Source organism: Spermophilus citellus, assembly GCF_964194105.1.
Source record: "Spermophilus citellus genome assembly, chromosome: 10".
NCBI classification, from domain to species: Eukaryota; Metazoa; Chordata; class Mammalia; order Rodentia; family Sciuridae; genus Spermophilus; species Spermophilus citellus.
In genome coordinates, this window is record NC_138197.1 from 91,023,428 (window position 1) to 91,043,456 (window position 20,029).

At 32.3% G+C, this 20,029-nt stretch overlaps 1 protein-coding gene across 4 annotated transcripts in view; it reads right to left on the bottom strand.

Moving 5' to 3' along the window:
• ZFC3H1 (zinc finger C3H1-type containing) overlaps positions 1-20,029 on the bottom strand; it is a 49,108-nt gene that overhangs the window by 22,525 nt on the left and 6,554 nt on the right. For 3 of the 4 annotated variants that reach the window (XR_014024164.1, XR_014024165.1, XM_081311054.1), the window contains exons 3-15: positions 14,785-14,849; positions 11,415-11,613; positions 10,969-11,192; positions 9,124-9,247; positions 7,495-7,592; positions 5,159-5,368; positions 4,800-4,964; positions 4,142-4,279; positions 3,444-3,565; positions 2,920-3,069; positions 1,314-1,488; positions 985-1,116; positions 74-616 (exon numbers count right to left, since the gene is read on the bottom strand). Coding sequence is in view for 2 of the 4 variants with exons in the window: in XM_081311054.1 (XP_081167180.1) it covers positions 74-616; positions 985-1,116; positions 1,314-1,488; positions 2,920-3,069; positions 3,444-3,565; positions 4,142-4,279; positions 4,800-4,964; positions 5,159-5,368; positions 7,495-7,592; positions 9,124-9,247; positions 10,969-11,192; positions 11,415-11,613; positions 14,785-14,849 (2,345 nt within the window). In the remaining 2 variants the exon portion in view is untranslated. The remainder of the gene's footprint in view (positions 1-73; positions 617-984; positions 1,117-1,313; positions 1,489-2,919; positions 3,070-3,443; positions 3,566-4,141; positions 4,280-4,799; positions 4,965-5,158; positions 5,369-7,494; positions 7,593-9,123; positions 9,248-10,968; positions 11,193-11,414; positions 11,614-14,784; positions 14,850-20,029) is intronic. The other variant, XM_081311055.1, reaches the window with a different exon arrangement.

Here is a 20,029-nt window from a genome sequence, read left to right on the forward strand (position 1 = left end):
ACAATAATTCTATTAAGGCAAATAAGGGTATGTTAATTCTAGATTTTATAAAGAATATGAAATGTTCACTTACCTGACCACACAAAATTTTCTCTGTAATGCCTGTGGTGGTTTTTAAAATCAACTGCTTTAAGCTGTCAGCTTTTGAGTATAATTTTTGCAATTCACCAATTTTTAACCCTAGAAAAAGTTCTGGCTTTTCAACAGTATTTTTAATAAGTTTATTTATACATTCTTTGTTAGGTGTATCAGTATGCTTAAGATTAGGTTTAGTAAAAGCATTAGACTCTAATAAAGATCTTCTTCGTTCTCTGTTTGAGCCAGACAAAATTTCATCATCACCATCATTTTCTTCAGTGTCCAAGGTTAACTTATCTTGTGTCAGATCATGAAGCGAGGGTTGAGGTAAAGAAAATTCAGGTTCTTCTTCCACAACTGGAGCAATGTTTTGTTGTTCCTTTGCTTTAAGGGCTCGGGCTTCTTTCAATTTTTGAATTTTCAGGGCATATTCATATTCTAGCTTTTGTAATCGTCTTTTTTCCATAGCAATTAGTTCTGCTGAATGCTTTCTTGGACTTGATATTGGAGAATTGTCCAGTCTCATCATTTTATTTGGCTAAGGGAGAAAATTATATAAATATTTTACATTCCTGCGATTTTATAAACAATTTCTAGCAAGATAACTGTGCTATCCCAATAATACACCTGCCAATATTACTTAGCTAATAAGAGAATAAAACAGTTCAATATTAACTTTTCAGCAGTTTTGCTAGCTAATCTATGATATACAAAAAACTAAAGTCAAAAGACAAAAATAAATGAAAAATAAGCATCAAAAAAAATGTGGATGACATTTAAACCCAGCTTTAATCTTATTCTCATTGAATTTGCAGGAATAAGTTTGAATTATTTTACATATCTCTTAGCCTCAGAAGTATCATAAAAATCTTTTGCTTTCCAAAAATATTTCTACAAGCAACTTACTCCAAGGCGATCTTGTTCCAGTTTACGTTTTCCTATTTCTTTACTAGCCACTGCCTTTGCCCGAGCAAGCTCTTCTCCGTATTTCAGAGTCAAAGCTTTCTTAATTGTAACACGTTGCTGAACTTTGTGAATCTGAAAATACAAAAATTTCAAGATATAAACGAAAATCTTGGGAGAGAAAATATTTTCTCAAACATAGCAGCTTTAGGGTATTAAATTGAAAGGAAAAAAGGAAAAAAAAACTATTCCAAAATTATGTCTCAATGAAAAACTAAAGTTTACACATATTTTGATGGCTTTATTAAAAAGAAAGAGAGGGGGACCATTACTTGTTCTTGAAGCTTCTTCAAAAACATTTTGTTAACACTGAGAATTTTCTCAGTTGCTTGAAGCTGTTCTGTAAGTTTTGTGATTTTTGTTTCAGCATTTCGAACAGATTCTTTCTTCTTGGCTTCTTGCTGTACTAGATTCTTTAAAACAGATTCGTCTTTCATCAAGAGAATCCTAAGTGGAGAATAACAAAATTCTTAACAATGTTTTCTAAACTAGCAGACTAATACCATCAAAACAAAAATTTCAAAGCAGCAACATATTTTATAAAACATTACGTATGATGTGCAACTGAGAACATAAAGGGATAAATATTTTTATTTTCATCAATCACACAGGTATTCAAATAGGCAATTGCATTTTATGAAAACAACCACAGAACTGATTGTTCTAAGAAATCATTTAAGGCACAGTTAATATAAATTGCAACTGAAAGCTTACACTAAATGTTCAAAGTCGGTTGAATCTGACTCTATAAGGAACCTCATGAGAACTTGAGAAAGTTGCTATGTTTAGCTTCATTAATACACATACACCACAAAATCTAATAAACATAATTAAGTAAATTTAATTAACTTATAAATCTCTAACACATTTTATCCAAAGCAAGTATACAAAGAAGGAAAGTCTAATCTTTAAATGATCATACAGATACACAGAGGTTTGGGACTAAAAAAAGTAAAAACTAAACAAAAAAACAAATTTATGGATATGAATAAACTTAAAATAGATTTTGGACCTTTTAAACTACTGAACATCATGTTTAAAAAAATAAAAAAAGAATACCTTCCCCACAAAGACCAAATTCAACAATCACAACTACTGACATTAGAATGAATCATAAAAACAGAGACTATTTAATAGAAAGGATGGAGGCAGAAGGAAATATGCATGTGCATAAAGAGTCTTAAAAACACTTTTTGTTTGTTATAAAAGTTATCAGTCTAACTAGCAGGATTTTTCTTTTAGTTGTACATAAAATGATGTCACATCTTACATATACAGTAGTGCAAGAAAATATCCAAAACTGAGTATAAACTCTATTTTTAAGTGTATTTTATTTTGTTCTGAATACTTATTATCTAAGGTCTTGCTCAAAAATGGAAAATGCATCTGTATATTTAATAAAACCTTATATATTCACTATCTCCTTAAGACGGCTATAATGCCTTATAAAAACATCCCAAATTACCTTCTTTTCATAATTTAAGAAAAACTACCAAGGTGTCTATAATGTTAGAAATGAGGCTATAAATTCTACTCCTTTCTCCTTAATTAACTACAGATGAACAAACTTTTGACAGAGATTTTTGACAGAGATTTTGAAGAAAACTTCCCAAAGAAGGGTTTTAGAAACGCTTGTAGCAATGAGTAAGCCAGGTATAAATCCAAAAAAGATAATTTTTCTTTGAGGACATGGTATTTTATTTAAATGTTAATTCTAGTAATTTATGTATAATTCAATAAAATGAAACACTTTTATAATTCTACCAAGTGTAAGAATTTGTAATCTTATGCTTATTAATGACATACATCACAAAAATATATCCCTCTTAATATAGGAACATTTAGAAATGAAGCATGTAATCAGATGATAAGACTCACCTGTGTTTTTTAAGTTTGGCCTCTGCATCTGAAACCTGCTTAGTTACCATTGCTATTCTGCCAATTCCGTCAATTTCCACATCAGAATTTGCTGGTGATGATGAACTTGTCTTCAACTGATCTGATTTAATCAAACGCTGCTTCTCACGACTAAAATAATATAGATGCATTATACCAAAAAATAAACTGAGGCTATTTTTCTTTAAATCATTTTTCAAAAAATAAAAATATTAATCATATTAATTATAATGATGACTAATATGCAGCTCCAAGTTTGCACTCAAAGTTGATAGTGTAGTTCTTTTCTGACTGCTTTTATCTTTTCCTAAGATATCTCAGTGCCTCACTGCATTTAACTCTAAAGATGATCATCTGGCTCCCCCATCTGTGTAAGTCATAAAAACATGAACTTTAGGATGAAAATCACATCACTAATTTTCCAGCACCAATAATGTTTATATAGACAAAAGGAAGTTTGGTTAACAGCATCTACTTTAAAGCTGAATTATATAAATGCCACTTACTTGGCAATCTCTTCCTTTAACAATCTATATTCAATCTTCTTTTCTTCAGGCAAAGCTTCAGGTGTTCGCAAAGGATCATTTTCTTTTTCAGATTTTGGAGGTACTTTCGGTTTTGAAGCTTGCTAAAACATATTTGAAGTCAACCATATCAACAGTTGTTCAAAGACCCATGCAAGGTTTACATTTTGCATTGCAACTCAGTATATACTAACATATTTAGAAATAATTTAATATCTTCACCATTTTCTATTAACTTCTAAAAAAAAAACAATGCTGGTTATTAACTACCCAATCAATTTATAGTCCACCAAATACTCAAGACCTAATGTTTGAAAATCATTTAACTAAATCATATCTAAACAACTGTTGCAGCTGAAAAAAAGATAAACACTATATTTTAAACATACCTTAATAAAAATTGTCTGGCTAACATAATTAAATTCCAAAATAAATTTCCTTACTACACAGGATAATTACTCAATTTTACTGTATTGAATAGGGAATAGTTAAATGGAAACACACAGAGGGGATTTACATGTTTCATTATATAAAGTACACATAAAGAGCACAAATACTTTTTTCCACAAATAAATGTATTAAAATTCTTTAACTCTAAGATCTAATTTTCAGGAAAAAATAAAAATTTTAATGACTATGGACAAATTCTCTTTCTTTTCTCCTTTCATTATAGCACTTACCTCAGCAGTTCGTCTAGCTTCTTTAATCATGGACTCTAATCCACCAAAAACACTATTTGTTGACTTGGAAGCCTCTCCATCAGATTCACTATCATCTGAATCATTTAGTGTTACAACCACTGATTTATGCTTTGGAAGCTACAAAGACAATGAATTTATTACTTTAGATAATGAAAGTCTATTTTTCCAACAACAATTAGGCATGTGGCCTTGGACAAATCATTTAACCTCTTTGGATTTCAATACACAAAAATAACAAATGACTTCAGGTAGGTAGTGTTTGGCTCTTTTCAGTTATATTAAATAATTACTGTGTCCCAGTCCACCAGTACTGGTTATATGCCAAAAAAAAAAAAAAAATTAAATATTCTATATTTTAAGTCTTTCCAGACATTACTATGATCATCTTCCTCATTAACTTTTATCTTTCTTTAAATAATCATAATGCAGCTAAGTGGTAGAGCACTTCCCTATCATAGATAAGGCCCTTGTTTAATTCTCAACACTACAAATAAAACAAAGAATCATAATGCCATCTAAATTATTTCCTAAACACACTATCACCAAATAAACTAGACAGTGGGGAACAGGACAGCAACCTTCATACAAATTCCTCACAGGTCATTTGAATAAAAGTAACATTTGTATTTGTTTTTACCGAGATAACAGTTCGTGGAAGACGAGGTCCTCTATGAAACTTTGGATTCTGTATTCTGGGCTGAGATACTGTATTAATACTGACTATTGATAGATTGCTTCTTGGCACAGGCTGTGAATTGTTCAGAAGTGGAGGTGAAGGTGGGTCACTATTACTGGATGTTTCCTAAACAAGGAAGAGATTTGAAATATTTTTAAATAAAAAGACATTCTGTCATCTTTAAAGTCCTCAAATATATTATTACACTTATCCCTTCTTTGCTGAAAAGCCTAATAAATTCCAAATAATCAGAAAAAAAGGTAGGACTATCTTAAATGAAGCTCAATGGCACCACCTAGAGGTTCAGGTTCCTAAATTACCTCAGGCTTAAAAGCTCTTTTATTTGCTAGAGATTTAAGCAGCTCTTCTCGAAGTAGCATTTCTTCCTCCTCTTCCTCATCTGCAAAGGGTGGTTTTGGAGGCTGTTCTGGATCTTCAGGTGGGAGAGGTGGCAAAGGTGGCAGAGGAGGTAGAGGATCAAGAGAAACACACAAGCCCTCTACATAAGGCTGGCTCAAAGATGGCATAGACTATAAAAAAAAAAAAAAAGAGAAAGAATAAGTAAATGTAAATTTATCAACACCAAATGTTTATCTGAAGCAATTAAATTAGAAAAAAGCAAACCTTATATTATTATTTTAGCTGTCAGTGCAAAACCAACCCAGATTTCAACATCAACTATAAAAATGTATTATTTTTGCAATTTAAAAAAAATCAATATTTGAAACATTTATAAACTTCAAGATAATTATACAAAACTCTCTGTTCCTACTCTTATCTCCACTTAATACTCTAGAAGATACAGGAATTAAATTATATAATGCTGAGATTGAGGATGTAACTCAGTGATAAAGTACATGGGTTCTCTCCCCAGCACCCCCCCACACACCAAAAAAGGCCCACTTCATACACTGTTGTTTTTTCTAGATGAAAATAAGTAGAAATATCAAAACCAAAAATCATATATAATACGTAAATAAGAATTAAAATGATAAAATTTTAAGAATTAGAAACTAAAATTAGGAACCAAAGTGAATCCAGGAATAGTAGTTCAGGGTAACTTAAAAGTCAAGAAGAATCATCACTACTCTCTTAAATCCTTATAAAATGGATTTTTAGAGTTTATCCATAAAGGAAACTAATTTCACACAAATGATTTCCTGAGTTTGGAATCATTTTTGCTTCAGAGAGCTTTTAGTAATTCTCTTGGTATTTAGCTCATTCATTTCCCACTTCCCAAAACAAAACATTTCAAGGAAGAAAAAAAAATGTAATTTTTGTCTCTCTCTCTGCTCTAATATTCCCCTCACTCACTGTAAGTATTCTAGGAAGACACCAGAGCTCTACCTAGGAAATGAAAAATGAAAAGGTCCTTCTTACCTAATGAAAATCTCTAGGTTCTCTCAATCTAGAAATTACTTCAGAACTTTTACTTTGTGATTCCCTCACTTTCTTTTTAATTTTTTTCCTTTTCCTAATTGTATAATGGAATTGATAGTTCTTTTAAGAGGAAGACAGAGAAAAGAAATTAACTTCCATAGGAAATGCTTTTGCTATGTTTTCAAATTAAAAATAACTGTATTCAGGGCTGGGGAAATACCTCAGTTGGTAGAGTGCTTGCCTCACATGCACAAGGCCCTGGGTTTAATCCCTAGCACCACAAAAAATAAAATAACTGCTTTCATCAAAAGAGAAGGAACAGAATTAATATTTGGAAGCATCCTATCACCTTTAAATGCCAATTTCTGGGGGGGGGGGGAGATAATCTGTACAACAGATAATTTTTATTTTGCTTCAGAAAAAGTTTCCTGAGTAGCTACTAACTGAGAAGCAGAGAAGGAGAAAAAACATGCTAGGTACTAAAAAAAAAAAAAGTCAACATTAAAACTTAGCTATTAAAACTTAGCTATTAAAAAATATATATATATATATATATATATATATATATATATATATATATATCTCTAAGCCTATACAGTGGAGCATGCCTGTAATCTCAATGACTTGGGAGGCTGAGGCAAAAGGATCACAGGTTCTAGGCCAGCCTTAGCAACTTAGCAAGACCCTGTCTCAAAAAAAAAAAAAAAAAAGAAAGAAAAGAAAGGGCTGATGATACAGCACAGCACAGTGACAAAGAGCCCTGGGGGGTTCAATCCCCAGTACTGGGGAGGGAGGGAGGGAGGGAAGGAAGGAGGGAAGGAAGGAAGGAAGGAAGGAAGGAAGGAAGGAAGGAAGATCAACAAGATGGATACTTGCCAGTTTAAAAAAAAAAAAACTCACCTGTTTCTTCTATATATTTCTAGCTAGTAATTCTATCTAGCTATACATTCGGTAGATTTTTAATTTTTTTTTTTTTTCTTTTCAGTACTGGGGATTGAGCCAAGAGGTGCTCTATCACTGAGGTACAACCCCAAACCTTGCTATTTTGAGACAGGATCATGTTAAATTGTGGAGCTGACTTCAAATTTTTAATCCTCCTGCCTCAGCCTCTCAAGTTGTCAGGATTATAGGTGTACACTATTGCACCCAACTACGATTTTGATTTTTTTAAGCATTCTCCAAACCTAACCATTCATGTCAGTTCTTTGAAATAATTTAGAAAAGTCATAAGACAACACAATAATTTTCCTAGAAATAATTATCAATTCAAACTTACAGAAACCTGAGGTGGTGGGGGCAAAGAAATAGATGGTGCTGAAGAAAAATACCCCAATGAACATTCAGAGAAGAATGGTGGTTGTACTGGTGAAGGTGCTGTAAAAAAATTTTTTTTTGGTAAGAGTTTAGTAACATAAATACTTAACATAAACATAGTAAATGCATGTTTGAAGAAATATAAGTATACATTGGTAGAGTGAAAATTATAGTTTATTAATCCCTGATAAAAATCAGAATTACCACAAGTTTTCTACCCATTTAAAACTGTCATATCACCGTAAAGTCAAGCATTCACATTAAGCTGATCAGACCCTCATAACTCACACTTTGTTCCACTTTTCCTCATAACTCTCTTTGTTCCCCTTTTCAGCTAATGATAGCAGGAAACAGCATGCTAAAAAACGTACTTTTTCTCCTTAAAGAACATTCTTTTTAAGAAATAATGAAAAGAAAAATTCCTTTGAATCCTGCCCAAGTATTGTCCTACCAGCCAAAAAAAAAGCTAGAAATAACAACTAAACATTAAAAAAAAAAAATTTTTTTTAGTTGTAGTTGGACACAATGCCTTTTTTTTTTTTAATTTATTTGTATGTGGTGCTGAGGATTGAACCCAGTGCCTCACACATGCCAGGCAAGTGCTCTACCGCTTGCCACAACTCCAGCCCCCACCTACTACAACATTTAACCCATTTTTTCATATTTTAGATTAAACGAATATTTCCTGTTTAACCCACTTGTCTCACAAGCCAGTATAGACATTATCCACATGCCTTATATGGGGTTCACTAGAGGCCCAAAATCTGAATATGTACCCATTTTAAGAACACTGTACTTCTTAAAAGTGGTATACAGTAAAAAGGTCAAAATCTGGCAAAACTCAAAGTATGTTCTCTGTATAAATTTTTAAGAACAATTTAAAATGCAAAAATCGGGGCTGGGGATGTGGCTCAAGCGGTAGCGCGCTTGCCTGGCATGCGTGCGGCCCAGGTTCGATCCTCAGCACCACATACCAACAAAGATATTGTGTCCGCGGAGACTAAAATAAATAAATAAATTCTCTCTCTCTCTCTCTCTCTCTCTCTCTCTCTCTCTCTCTCCCCCCCCTTTAAAAATAAAAAAATAAAAAAAAAATAAAATGCAAAGATCATAAAGCTGTTTAATAGAAATACAAGAGTATTAATAATATTGTTCTAACTAGTCTTTCCACTCCAAAATCCTATAAAGCATCATCACTAGAAATGGTTAGGAAGTTTAAAATCATTAACAATTTTCTTTTTCTTTTTTTAATATTTTTTAACTAAAGCAGAAAGAATCTTGGTTCTAAAGATAAAGGGGTGGCTGTTGTTGTTTTAAGAGTCATAGTCTCATCATTTCCACAATCTTCACTTTTTAGATCAAACTGTTAACACAGAGTTTAAACAATCCTTTTCCTTTAAATGCTATCTAGAATGAAACACTTGGGAATAAAAGGTTAATATACATTTGAGGTTTACTGAACACTAAATGTCTATGGTTATACAACTCATTAGCAAATCTTATTTTCATTATACATTTCTTTCATAGTTTTACGTAATGACCATTCTCTAATAATTATGAACAGGAAAATGTTTCAAATTTTGGATCATACCTGGAGAATTGGTTTCACTATCTGTATCCATAGCAACTTCTTCATAGTTATCATATTGATATATGCCTCCTCCACTATCAGTAGGTTGCTTATCTAAGGATCGCCTCAGGTCAGGATCTGATGACTAAGTATACAACATGTTTTTCTTAGTTTCAAAGCATTTTCCGTCTTAGGCTATTATTAGACTATAAATCATAAAAGAACTGATAATTATCTTCTAGGGAACAGTATTAAAAAATCACGATTCAGTTAGGTCTCCTAACCATATAAGATTTGGGAAATCCAATCTACAGGACAGGTACACTCCAGTGGATACTTTATGAACATGGCACTAGACAGAAAATGAACTCTAACAGACTAAATTTCCCATAGTTAGCTGAGCCATTAAATAATTAGCTATTCCTCTATAAAATAAGATCACACCGAATGAAAGGGGGGATGAGAATAAGAAAGACAGAAGAATGAATCGGATATAACTTTCCTATGTTCATATATGAATACATGATCAGTTTAACCGCACATCATGCACAACCACAAGAATGGGAAGTTATACTCCATGCATGTATAATATGTCAAACACAGTCTCTGGTCATATATATCTAAAAGGAACTACAAAAAAGATCACCCCAAGTATTTTTGTTTTGTTTTGTTTTGTTTTCAGTACTGAGGATTGAACCCAGGGACACTTTGTCACTGAGCTACATTCCTTTTTCTATTTTTTATTTTTAAGACAGTGTCTCCGTAAGTTGCTGAGAATGGCCTTGAACTTGCAATCCTATCTCAGGCTCCCAACTTGCTGGGATTGCAGTTATGTGCCACCAAGCCTATCAACATCAAGCTCTTTAAAACTTAAGGCTTCTCTTTATGAATAAATGCCAGTTTTATGTCATCAAGAATTGTATTAGAATGTTTCCCCCAAATTATTATGTTTAATAATTATGTATAATAATATCTGAAAACTATAAACTCTGGGTTAATGTGTTTGTGTATATGTGTTGTTTTCTGCTTAAAATGTTTGGCTCAGTGACAGTCCTACAAACTAAAAACTAGCAAAACCTGTACAGATGGAAATAAAAGGACAATGTAAAAATAATCCTTACCTCCAGTGAAAGACTATATCAAAGTACTTTGTAAAAATTCAAAGTACGAAAATTCATTATATTTCTTGCTTAAGTAAACCTAACTCCTATCTCCCTCCAATTAAAAAACTCTTTCTTTTTAATTTCCTCTATTTTTCATTATAAACATGCATTCATAAGTATTCTTTAAGCATAAAATTCCAAAACCCATCACTGATACTAGCATTAGATCAATATAAAATCTCCAGTAAACTTCCTAACACATAAGACAGATACTTTCATTGACTTATACACAGTAATGCATAACAAACACTAAATGACTAAATACAAAACAGCCACAAGCACTAAAGTAATTAATTACATGATGATTTAACACTCTTTAAAACAGCCAATTCAATTAATCATGAAATACTTCTCATTCTACATTACTGAACAATGAAAAACTAATAAAATCCTATACTTAAGAAACAATCATTTCCAGAATACGTCCTCACCACAATTTAATAATCTTGCTTTCTTCTAAGTAGGAAGTGATCAAAAAGCTAAAAGCAGTCTTTGATAGCCAAAATTTTATCTTGTCATTTCTTCTACTATTAATATCTGTGAGTACAAAAGATTCATTCCCAATCATACCTTCTTTCCTCCCTAAGAGATATTTATAAAGAATCTCTAACACAAGCTACTTAGTTTTACTTAGTTGACTTTTGAGTCTATGAAACAAGACCATAAGGACACTTATATCGTTTTATATTTTTGCATTCCTTACTTTACTTCTTGATCTCCTCTTTCCACCAACCAATTTCATGAATCGATTGTACTGCTCTTCCTGATTTGAGAGATCTCGAATCTTTCTGATTTCTTCTTCTCTTTTCCTTCTCTCTTCTTCTTCAGCTTGTTTCCGCTGATCCTCTTCTTTCTGTCTTTCCTGTTCTTTTTGTTGTTGCAGTTTCTTCCATGCCTTTGTTTGCTGCTTCCTCAATGCCTGTTTTGCTTTAAATGAAAAATACACAAACATCAGGTGCTAAAAGAGCTTTTAAATGTTTTTTCATTATCACTGACCCATGTATACAATTGCTCCTCTAAGTTCTGTTTTTACAAGACTGTCCTTTACTTTAAAACCTTAAAATTCCCCAAACTCAAAACTTTCTAAATGAAAATCCAGAAACTAATGATGCATGAATTCAATTAAAAGAATTTAATAAAAATAATCACCTGTTGTGCTAACTTTTTTGGCCGAATGTGTTTTTGTACTGGTTTTAACTTTTTGCTGTACAGTTTTTGTCTTAGTCAATTTTTCTTTGCTTTCTTTCATCACCTGCTGTTCTTTCTGTTGCCATTTTTTACTGGCTGACTGAAGAGCCAAAAGGCGAAGTTGTAACTCAGATAGCTCCTCTTCATCTTCACCAAGCTTCTTTAAAAACAAAATTAAAAAAAAAAAAACACAGTTAAAATATTTAAACAGTTAAATATTTAAACAGTTAAAATATTTAAATTCTATTACTTCATAAACATTTCATCAAGTCAAATTGATAACAAGATTAAAATTTAAAGTTAGTTTTCAGGCAAATATTTAAAAGGCAACTAATTTACTTCCCATTGCTCAAGATCCTAACTTAATTTCTATAACCCAAAAAAGATAAATGAGTGGAGGCTTTTGTGCATATATTTAAATATGCAGGATTGGAGGAAGAGAGTACAAGTGACAGAAAAGGATGCTGTATAAAGGAAAAGTTATGAGTTAGACATGAGCATTTATAGGGCTACCCAAACTTGAAACCATAAAACTCTGATAGCAACAGATGGAAGAAGAAAAGGTTAAGGAATAATGAATAAAAAGAATGAAGTGGTTCCATAATCATGTGATTTATTAAATTCACAAGTAATACAAAGAACAGATATCCTGCATGTCAAGGTTCAAAGCTCAAGCCTGCAAACTTTATATTTTTTTTTATTTACTACACTGTTGAAGGAAAAAGAATCTGTAGAAATTTGCTTACATATGAATATTTCATGGTCTAAACCTATAAATGTTTATCTGAATATTTAAAATATTTTGAACACCCTAGGCTTCTTTAGGAAAACTAAAATAGGAAGCTACGTTAAAAGCAGATCTTAAGGAACTTTTCTCCTAAATGACATAACTTCATATTTTTTTACTATATGTTTTTTAATAGTAATTTTAACTGGTATATAAAAAAATACACATATTAGTGGAGTACCATGCAATATTTTGATACATGTATACATTATGTAATGTTTAAATCAGGGTTAACCATCACCTCAAATATTTATCATTTCTTTATGGGAAGTCTTTCAAAATCCGTTCTTCAAGCTTTTTTTTTTTTTTTTTAAGAGAGACTGAGAGAGGGGGGGGAGAGAGAGAGAGAGAGAAAGAGAGAGAGAGAGAGAGAGAGAGAGAATTTTTAATATTTATTTATTTTTTAGTTCTTGGCGGACACAACATCTTTGTTGGTATGTGGTGCTGAGAATCGAGCCCGGGCCGCACGCATGCCAGGCGAGCGCGCTACCGCTTGAGCCACATCCCCAGCCCCCGTTCTTCAAGCTTTTTGAAATACATAGTACCTAACTGTTCTCTATAGTCACCCTAGTAGGAGATATGTACATTTGAACTGCTTACTCCCTTATTACTATAATTTAGTACCTACCGATCAACCTTTCTCCAACCCTTCCTCCACTACATTTTTGAGATAATTTTTAAAAATTAATCCATTCTCCACATTTTAACTACAATAAACTAAAAATGCCAGGCTTCCCAAGCAGAGGTTCTTCTAAGAGTCCATGGATTCGGGATGGGTTGGGTTAGGATGGTTCTTTGAAGTTACAGAGCAGAAGAAAGCAGTCAGCTGGGCGCAGTATCGCATGCCTGTAATCCCAGCAGCTGGGGAAACTGAGACAGAAGGATCGTGAGTTCAAAGCCAGCCTCAACAACGGCAAGGAACTAAGCAACTCAGTGAAACCCTGTCCCTAAATAAAATACAAAATAGGACTGGGGATGTGGAACTCAGTGTCCCTGAGTTCAATCCTCAGTACCAAAAAAGAAAAGAGAGGAATCAGATGAATCAGAGTTTAACACTGCAAAAGTTTAAGGCCACTGTTATAATTTCTTCTTATTAGTAAATTGTAATAATGTTTTTCCAAAATCCAATTATTTCTATTCCTAAGCATAAAGAAAACAGTAGATCCTACCTAATTACCTAACTTAATATTTGCTACCATAAATCTCTAACTGAATTACTATCATATACTTTTGTACTTCCATTTAACCAAACCAGAATACAGTTATTTCCACTGCTGGGAAATACATGTAAATAATACATGTAATAATAATAATTATCATAATTGTTCTTAACTCACTTAAACATACCCAATTCTATTGCTTTGTACTCAAGTTCTATAGCTATACTGTCCAATATGGTAGTACCGAGCCAAATGTGATTCAAATTAACTAAAGCTGAATTTAGAAATTTGTACCTAAGCCACATCAATCACATTTCAGTTTCTTAATAACTACACATGACTCATAATTATCATATTGGAATGCAGCTATAGAACATTTCCATTATTATAGAAAATTATATTGGAAAGTACTGATCTACAGTTTAATATTACTCCATTGAGACACTGATTACTCTGTGCAGCTGCTTCCTTTAGAATGAAAAAAAAAAAAAAAAAGAAATCACTGATTCTGTCACACAACTACAAGTTACGAAGAGTATTGAACTAGGCAGGATTCAGAAAACCTAATTCAATTCTTGCTTGCACACCTAATTTCTATGTAACTTTAAACAAGTCATTTTATCTACCAAAATGAATTTTATTTCATTTATAAAACATATATGTCAACTTGCTTTGCATAATTATTCTAAGAATGTGAAAAACGTTTATGAGTGTGTATCTATGTATATATGCATATGCACAACCATGTACATGTGTCTGTTATTCCTAAATTCAAGACCATCTTTCCTAAAGTTCCTAGGCTCTGATTCATTTCAATTTACTCATGACAACAAACTGAAGTCTCAATAGAAGAAATTACACATATATCAGATCTCTAATGAATTCAACAAAAAGCCTTGAGTTATTGATGTCTATTACTATTTTAAACATAGTGTTTAATGCTTCTGCACTTTATTGTGTTGTGGCTTCACAACAACGCAGGCGACACATGACATTAAACTCCTTTTGTAGAAAACAGGCAAGCAAAGTTTAAAAAGTGCTTACACAGCTGACAGCTCATTCAGCTAGTAAGAGGGAGCAGCTAGAATCCAATACCATGTCAAGATCTACCTAACTCCAAAGCTTCCCCATACAGGATAATACACAAAGAAAAAAAAAAGGAAAAGAATATCTCTCATCAAAATTAAAAGTTTCAAAAACGAAACAATTAAACAAACAAAATCATCTACCAATGTGCATAACACTTCAATGTAACATAATTTGCAGAACCTAATGGAGACTCTAAGATATCTTCTACACACTTTATCTTAAAACTTATGTCCAAATAGTTACAGAAATGATTTCAAAAGAAGAGAGATATCCAATCCCACAAGGCATATCTTACCTTTTCAGATAGAATATCTGAGGTACTAATTCTTCTTGTTAAATTTTGTTCTTTATCTTCTAATCCTTTAAAATAAAACAACATCTTTTAAATATTCTAAAATATAACCATATTCAATCTAAAATAAAATAATAAAAATCTGAGCAAAAATATCTTTTTAAAAATTTTTTTAAATCTTTATTTATTTTATGTGGTGCTGAAGATCAAATCCAGTGCTTCACAAGTTAGGCATTATGATGAATAAATTAATCTAGTTCTCTATGATGAATAAATTAATCTAGTTGAAATGAATTTGACATTTAGAAATTATACTGGATGTATACATCATAAAACTGATCTTTTATTTATCTATACCAGCACCAGCAGAAACAGTTTAAGTATCAACAAAATTAAATCCATTCCCACATTTTCCCAGAATTTTGGCTTAGGGCCCAGTTTCTGAAGTATCAAACTTTACATATATATTATCTAATCTATAACAGCTTTTAAAAAATCACATCATATACAGTAGTATTGATATACATATTTTTTTGTTAAAATGGTTGAAGTTTAAAACTCAAAAATCTTTCAAGATGACAAACTCAAGTTGCAAAGCTAGAATTTAAACTAGTATAAACTCCAAACCTACTATTTTTTCCAAAATACCACACCTATCACTGTTCCAAACACCTTAATTTGATTGTTCAAATGGGCCTACTTATAAAAAAATTTGAAGTTCATTCAATAAATTAAGAGATAACTAACCAAGTACACTAGATAAAACAAATAGAAGGGTATCACCAAATCTTGAGATAGGTGAATTCTACTATAAAGGCTTACTCTGCAAATGTGAATGTCACAATATGATTGATATATTAAAAAATAATTTGAGCATAACACAAGTTTCATATTTATTTATATAGGATTTGTCTCAATAACATACTAAAAGTGACAGAAAACTGTACTTACATGATCTGAGATATTCAGAAATACAGAAAGCACACATTAGCCTCTACCAGGTACCTCAGTTCATTTATGTGTGTTATGAGCACCCCTATCCACATCTGGTGTCACAACTTACTGATTTCAAGTACCACTTCTTATCCCACTTCACAGTAACAATGCATAAGGGCAAATCTTCCATTTCTACACACATACTTATGTTTCAAGCACTTTTAATTCATTTTATGTGTAAAGCTATGCTATTATTTTCCTTGATTATTATCTTTTTTCATATGCCACTAACAAAAGTTTTTGAGAAAATTCCCCTAGCCCCATTTTCCCCCATAAATCCTGTGGTTTCTGTTGTATAAATTTGCAGTATGGTGATTTTTAGGAATATATATGCCCCATTATAACAAAATTGACCATACTTCATTCAAAAAATACTAAAATAGAAATAACTATTGGAGAAAAATGGGGCAAAATAAAAAGACATAAAAATCATTCCGATAATAAATATAGAAAGCAGTAGATTTTTCTCCTACATGAGAAATTTACTAGTTTATTAAGATCTCACTTGACTATAGAAAGTGGCACCTCCCTCTGATACAAAACCAAACCATGTCCCTGTTAGGAATATTACGAGCAAAATGACACCTTAAAAACAAGTACAAGGCTGGGGTTGTGGCTCAGTGGTACAGCGCTCGCCTCGCACATGCCAGACCCTGGGTTTGATCTTCAGCACCACATAAAAATAAATAAGTAAAATAAAGGTATTGTGTCTAGCTACAACTAAAAAATAAATATTAAAAAAAAAAACAAGTACAAACCATAAATTTCAGACAAAGTTTTACACTAAAATTATAAACACAGGTTATTGTTTAAATCGACCAACAAGGTAGTAACAGGGTAGTCAGGCATTGTCCTGTCACGATCATAGGTCTAAACAATAAAATTATTTCAGCTTTTACTCAAAACCTCCAAAATGCAAATTGGTCTTGTATAGTCACACAGTATTTAAAAAATTATTAACTAGGATTCTTAAATAAGTTGTTAGTAAGAGTCATCAGCAGGGGCTGGGGATGTGGCTCAAGCAGTAGCGCGCTCGCCTGGCATGCGTGCGGCCCGGGTTCGATCCTCAGCACCACATACCAACAGAGATGTTGTGTCCGCCGAGTACTAAAAAATAAATATTAAAAATTCTCTCTCTCTCTCTCCTCTCTCACTCTCTCTTTAAAAAAACAAAAGAGTCATCAGCATATACATGACAGTTAAAACCATAACAATAAAAATATACCAGGAAAATGGACCACCACGGACATGAAAAATAGTAAACTACACAGAAAAGTAATTTTTTTTTTTTTTTTGTACCAGGGATTGAACCCAGAGGCATTTAACCACTGAGCATTATAGCCCCAGCTGTTTTTTTTAATATTTATTTTTTAGTTGTAGTTGAACACAATACTTTTATTTCATTTATTTATTTTTATATGATGCTGAGGATCTAACCCAGGGTCTCGCACATGCAGGACCGAACACTCTACCACTGAGCCACAATCCCAGCCACCTTCCCAGATGGTTTTTTTATATTTAATTTTGAGAAAAAGCAATTCTTTAAAAAAAAAAAAAAAGAAAGAAAGAAAGAAAAAGAAATCAGTTATAAAAAAAATCCAAATGTGTATAGTATTTCAGAAACCCCAAAATTTCCAGAAAAACACCAGTGAATATAGTCAACCTTACTCTTTATAGAATATTCTTGACTATAACTAGAATTATCTTTTGAAAACAAAACAGATTATGTTCATCCGTGTCTCAAGACCCTGTAACAGCTCCCTATTTCATTCAGAATTAAAAAAATCAAAGTTGTTACAGAGCTCTATATGACGTGCCCGACTTGCCATCCCCAATTTCTTCTCACTATTCATACCCTCATTCTTCTTTAATAGCATAGCCCTCTTTACTCTAACCCAAATATACCAGATATTGATTTCTGCATTAGGGTCATTACTCCAGTTCAGTGAATCTCAACCTTTAGTATATACCAAAAATCAACAGGAGGGTGGGATAAATACAGATTATTGAGCCCCACTCCCAAAGCTCACAATTCAGGGGATGTGGGGTAAGACCTGAGAATCTGCATTTTTGCCAAGTTGACAGAAACACTGGTCATTAGGGACCACACTTAGGAAAATGAGTGTTAGTGGGGCACAGTGACACACACCTGTAATCCCAGCAGTTCGGGAGGCTAAAGCAGAAGAATCACAAGTTCAAGACCAACCTCAACAACTTAGCAAAATAAAAAGGGCTAGGGATGGGAAAATGCCCATGGGTTCAATTCCCAGTAACAACAACAAAAAAAGTCTAATAGCTAACTTTTCAAAATCAATAGAAGCCAGAAATAACTTCAGTATGGTGAGATTATTTAGAATTTGGTTAACTTTAAATTAACCAATTTAGAATTTTAAACTCAAGGAAATTACCTTTAATAAAAGACAGTAGACATAGTTTATCACTTAAGAGTCACACATTTAAAAAATTCTAAAGAATGTATTTTAGCATAAGTGATTCTAGATATATATGAAAGAATAAACTAAGAAAGTACTAAATAAAAGGAGAAAGATATACAAACACTTTTTTTTGGGGGGGGGGTGTGTTGGGGATCAAACCAGGACTCTGCACATGCTGGGCAAGTACTCTACAACTGAGCTACATCCTCAAACACCAACCAGTTCTTTTATTTCAGAGAGAGGGTACAGATCTTGATTGATTTTAGACATGTGAATTTTAAAAATTCATGTTATACTGGGAGTATAGTTCAGTGGTACAGCCCTTCCCTAGTATGGAGGTTCTGGGTTCCATCCCTAGGACTCAGGAGGGGGAAAAAAATTAAAATTCACATCACAACTTCTAGAAGAACCAATGAAATGTAATAGTTAACTTCCAAACTAGCAAAAGAAAGAAAATTATATGGGGGGAAAAGAGGCAGGAAAAAAAATCCAAATATCAATAATCATAAAAAATGTGAATGAACTACATGTTATACCTAAAAAAACAAAGACTGCCAAGCTAAATTACAAATTAAATTCATCTCTATACAATGTACAAGTGACATGAGATACGAAGAAAGACTGAAAGGCTAAAAACCAATATGCATCATATATACTTATCAAGAGAAAACCAGTATAATTATTAATGGAAAATAGAATAGACTTTTAGAAAAAAAATTACTAGAAATAAAGTCACTACATAATATTAATTCTACAACCTCAAAGTATTTAAGGCAAAAATTGATAAATAATCCAGCTTCAAGGGTTGGGAATATAGCTAAAGTACAAATTTTAAGGACTAAAAAGATTTTAGTAAGAAAGAGGCCAAAATTAATGAATTATAAACCTATGGACTTATTTTCAGGGAAATTAATAAGAAAAAAAGGAAGGAGATAAAACAGATACTTTTTATAGGTATTAAAGAGGTTAAAAATCCTTAAGATTAACATCATTATTTTTACAATTTACAAGAAATAGACATTACTAAAATATATATATGTGCACATATATATATTTTACATAGTAAACTGCCTTAACAACAATAAAAAATATGAACAGTCAGTAACTTAAGATAGTCCCATAGGGTTGGAGGCATAGCTCAATGTTAGAGCACTTGACTAGCAAGTGAAGGCCTAAACTAGATTCCCAGCATTACAAAAAAAAAAAAAAAAGAAGAAGAAGAAAAAGAGTCTTAGGAAAAAAACTCCATTTAAGTTCCAAAAGCTTTTACCAGCAAGATCTAACAAATATCTTAAGCTCAAGATCAGCCTCTGCAACCTAAAAAAAACCTGTGTTTCAAACTAAAAATAACAGCTGGGGATATAACTCAGTGGTAGAACCCTTACCTAACACATGCAAGGCTCTGCGTTCAAAACTCAGTTCCTCAAGGGAAAAACAAAAAGTAATACATATTTGTAATATTCTAAAAAAGGCAAAAATACAGGGACAGATTAGTGATTACCAGGCCAGCTAAAGGTAGAGAGAGGCATTAACTACAAAAGGGCATTTGTTAGGGGTTAATGGAACTCCTTTGTGTCTTAATTGCAGTGGCTGGTGATGGTTACTGACACCCAAACTGTCTGCATTTGTCAAAATATGAAGAACTATACACTAAAAAGAGCATATTTTAATGCATATGACTTATCATGGACTCTTTAGTCCAGGCATACAAGGGTCATTTAACACTAAAAATCAATTAAAGGAGATAAATGCTCATCTCAATGAAAAGGGGGGAAAAAAAAGATGTGATAAACTTCAATACCCATTCATGCTAAAAA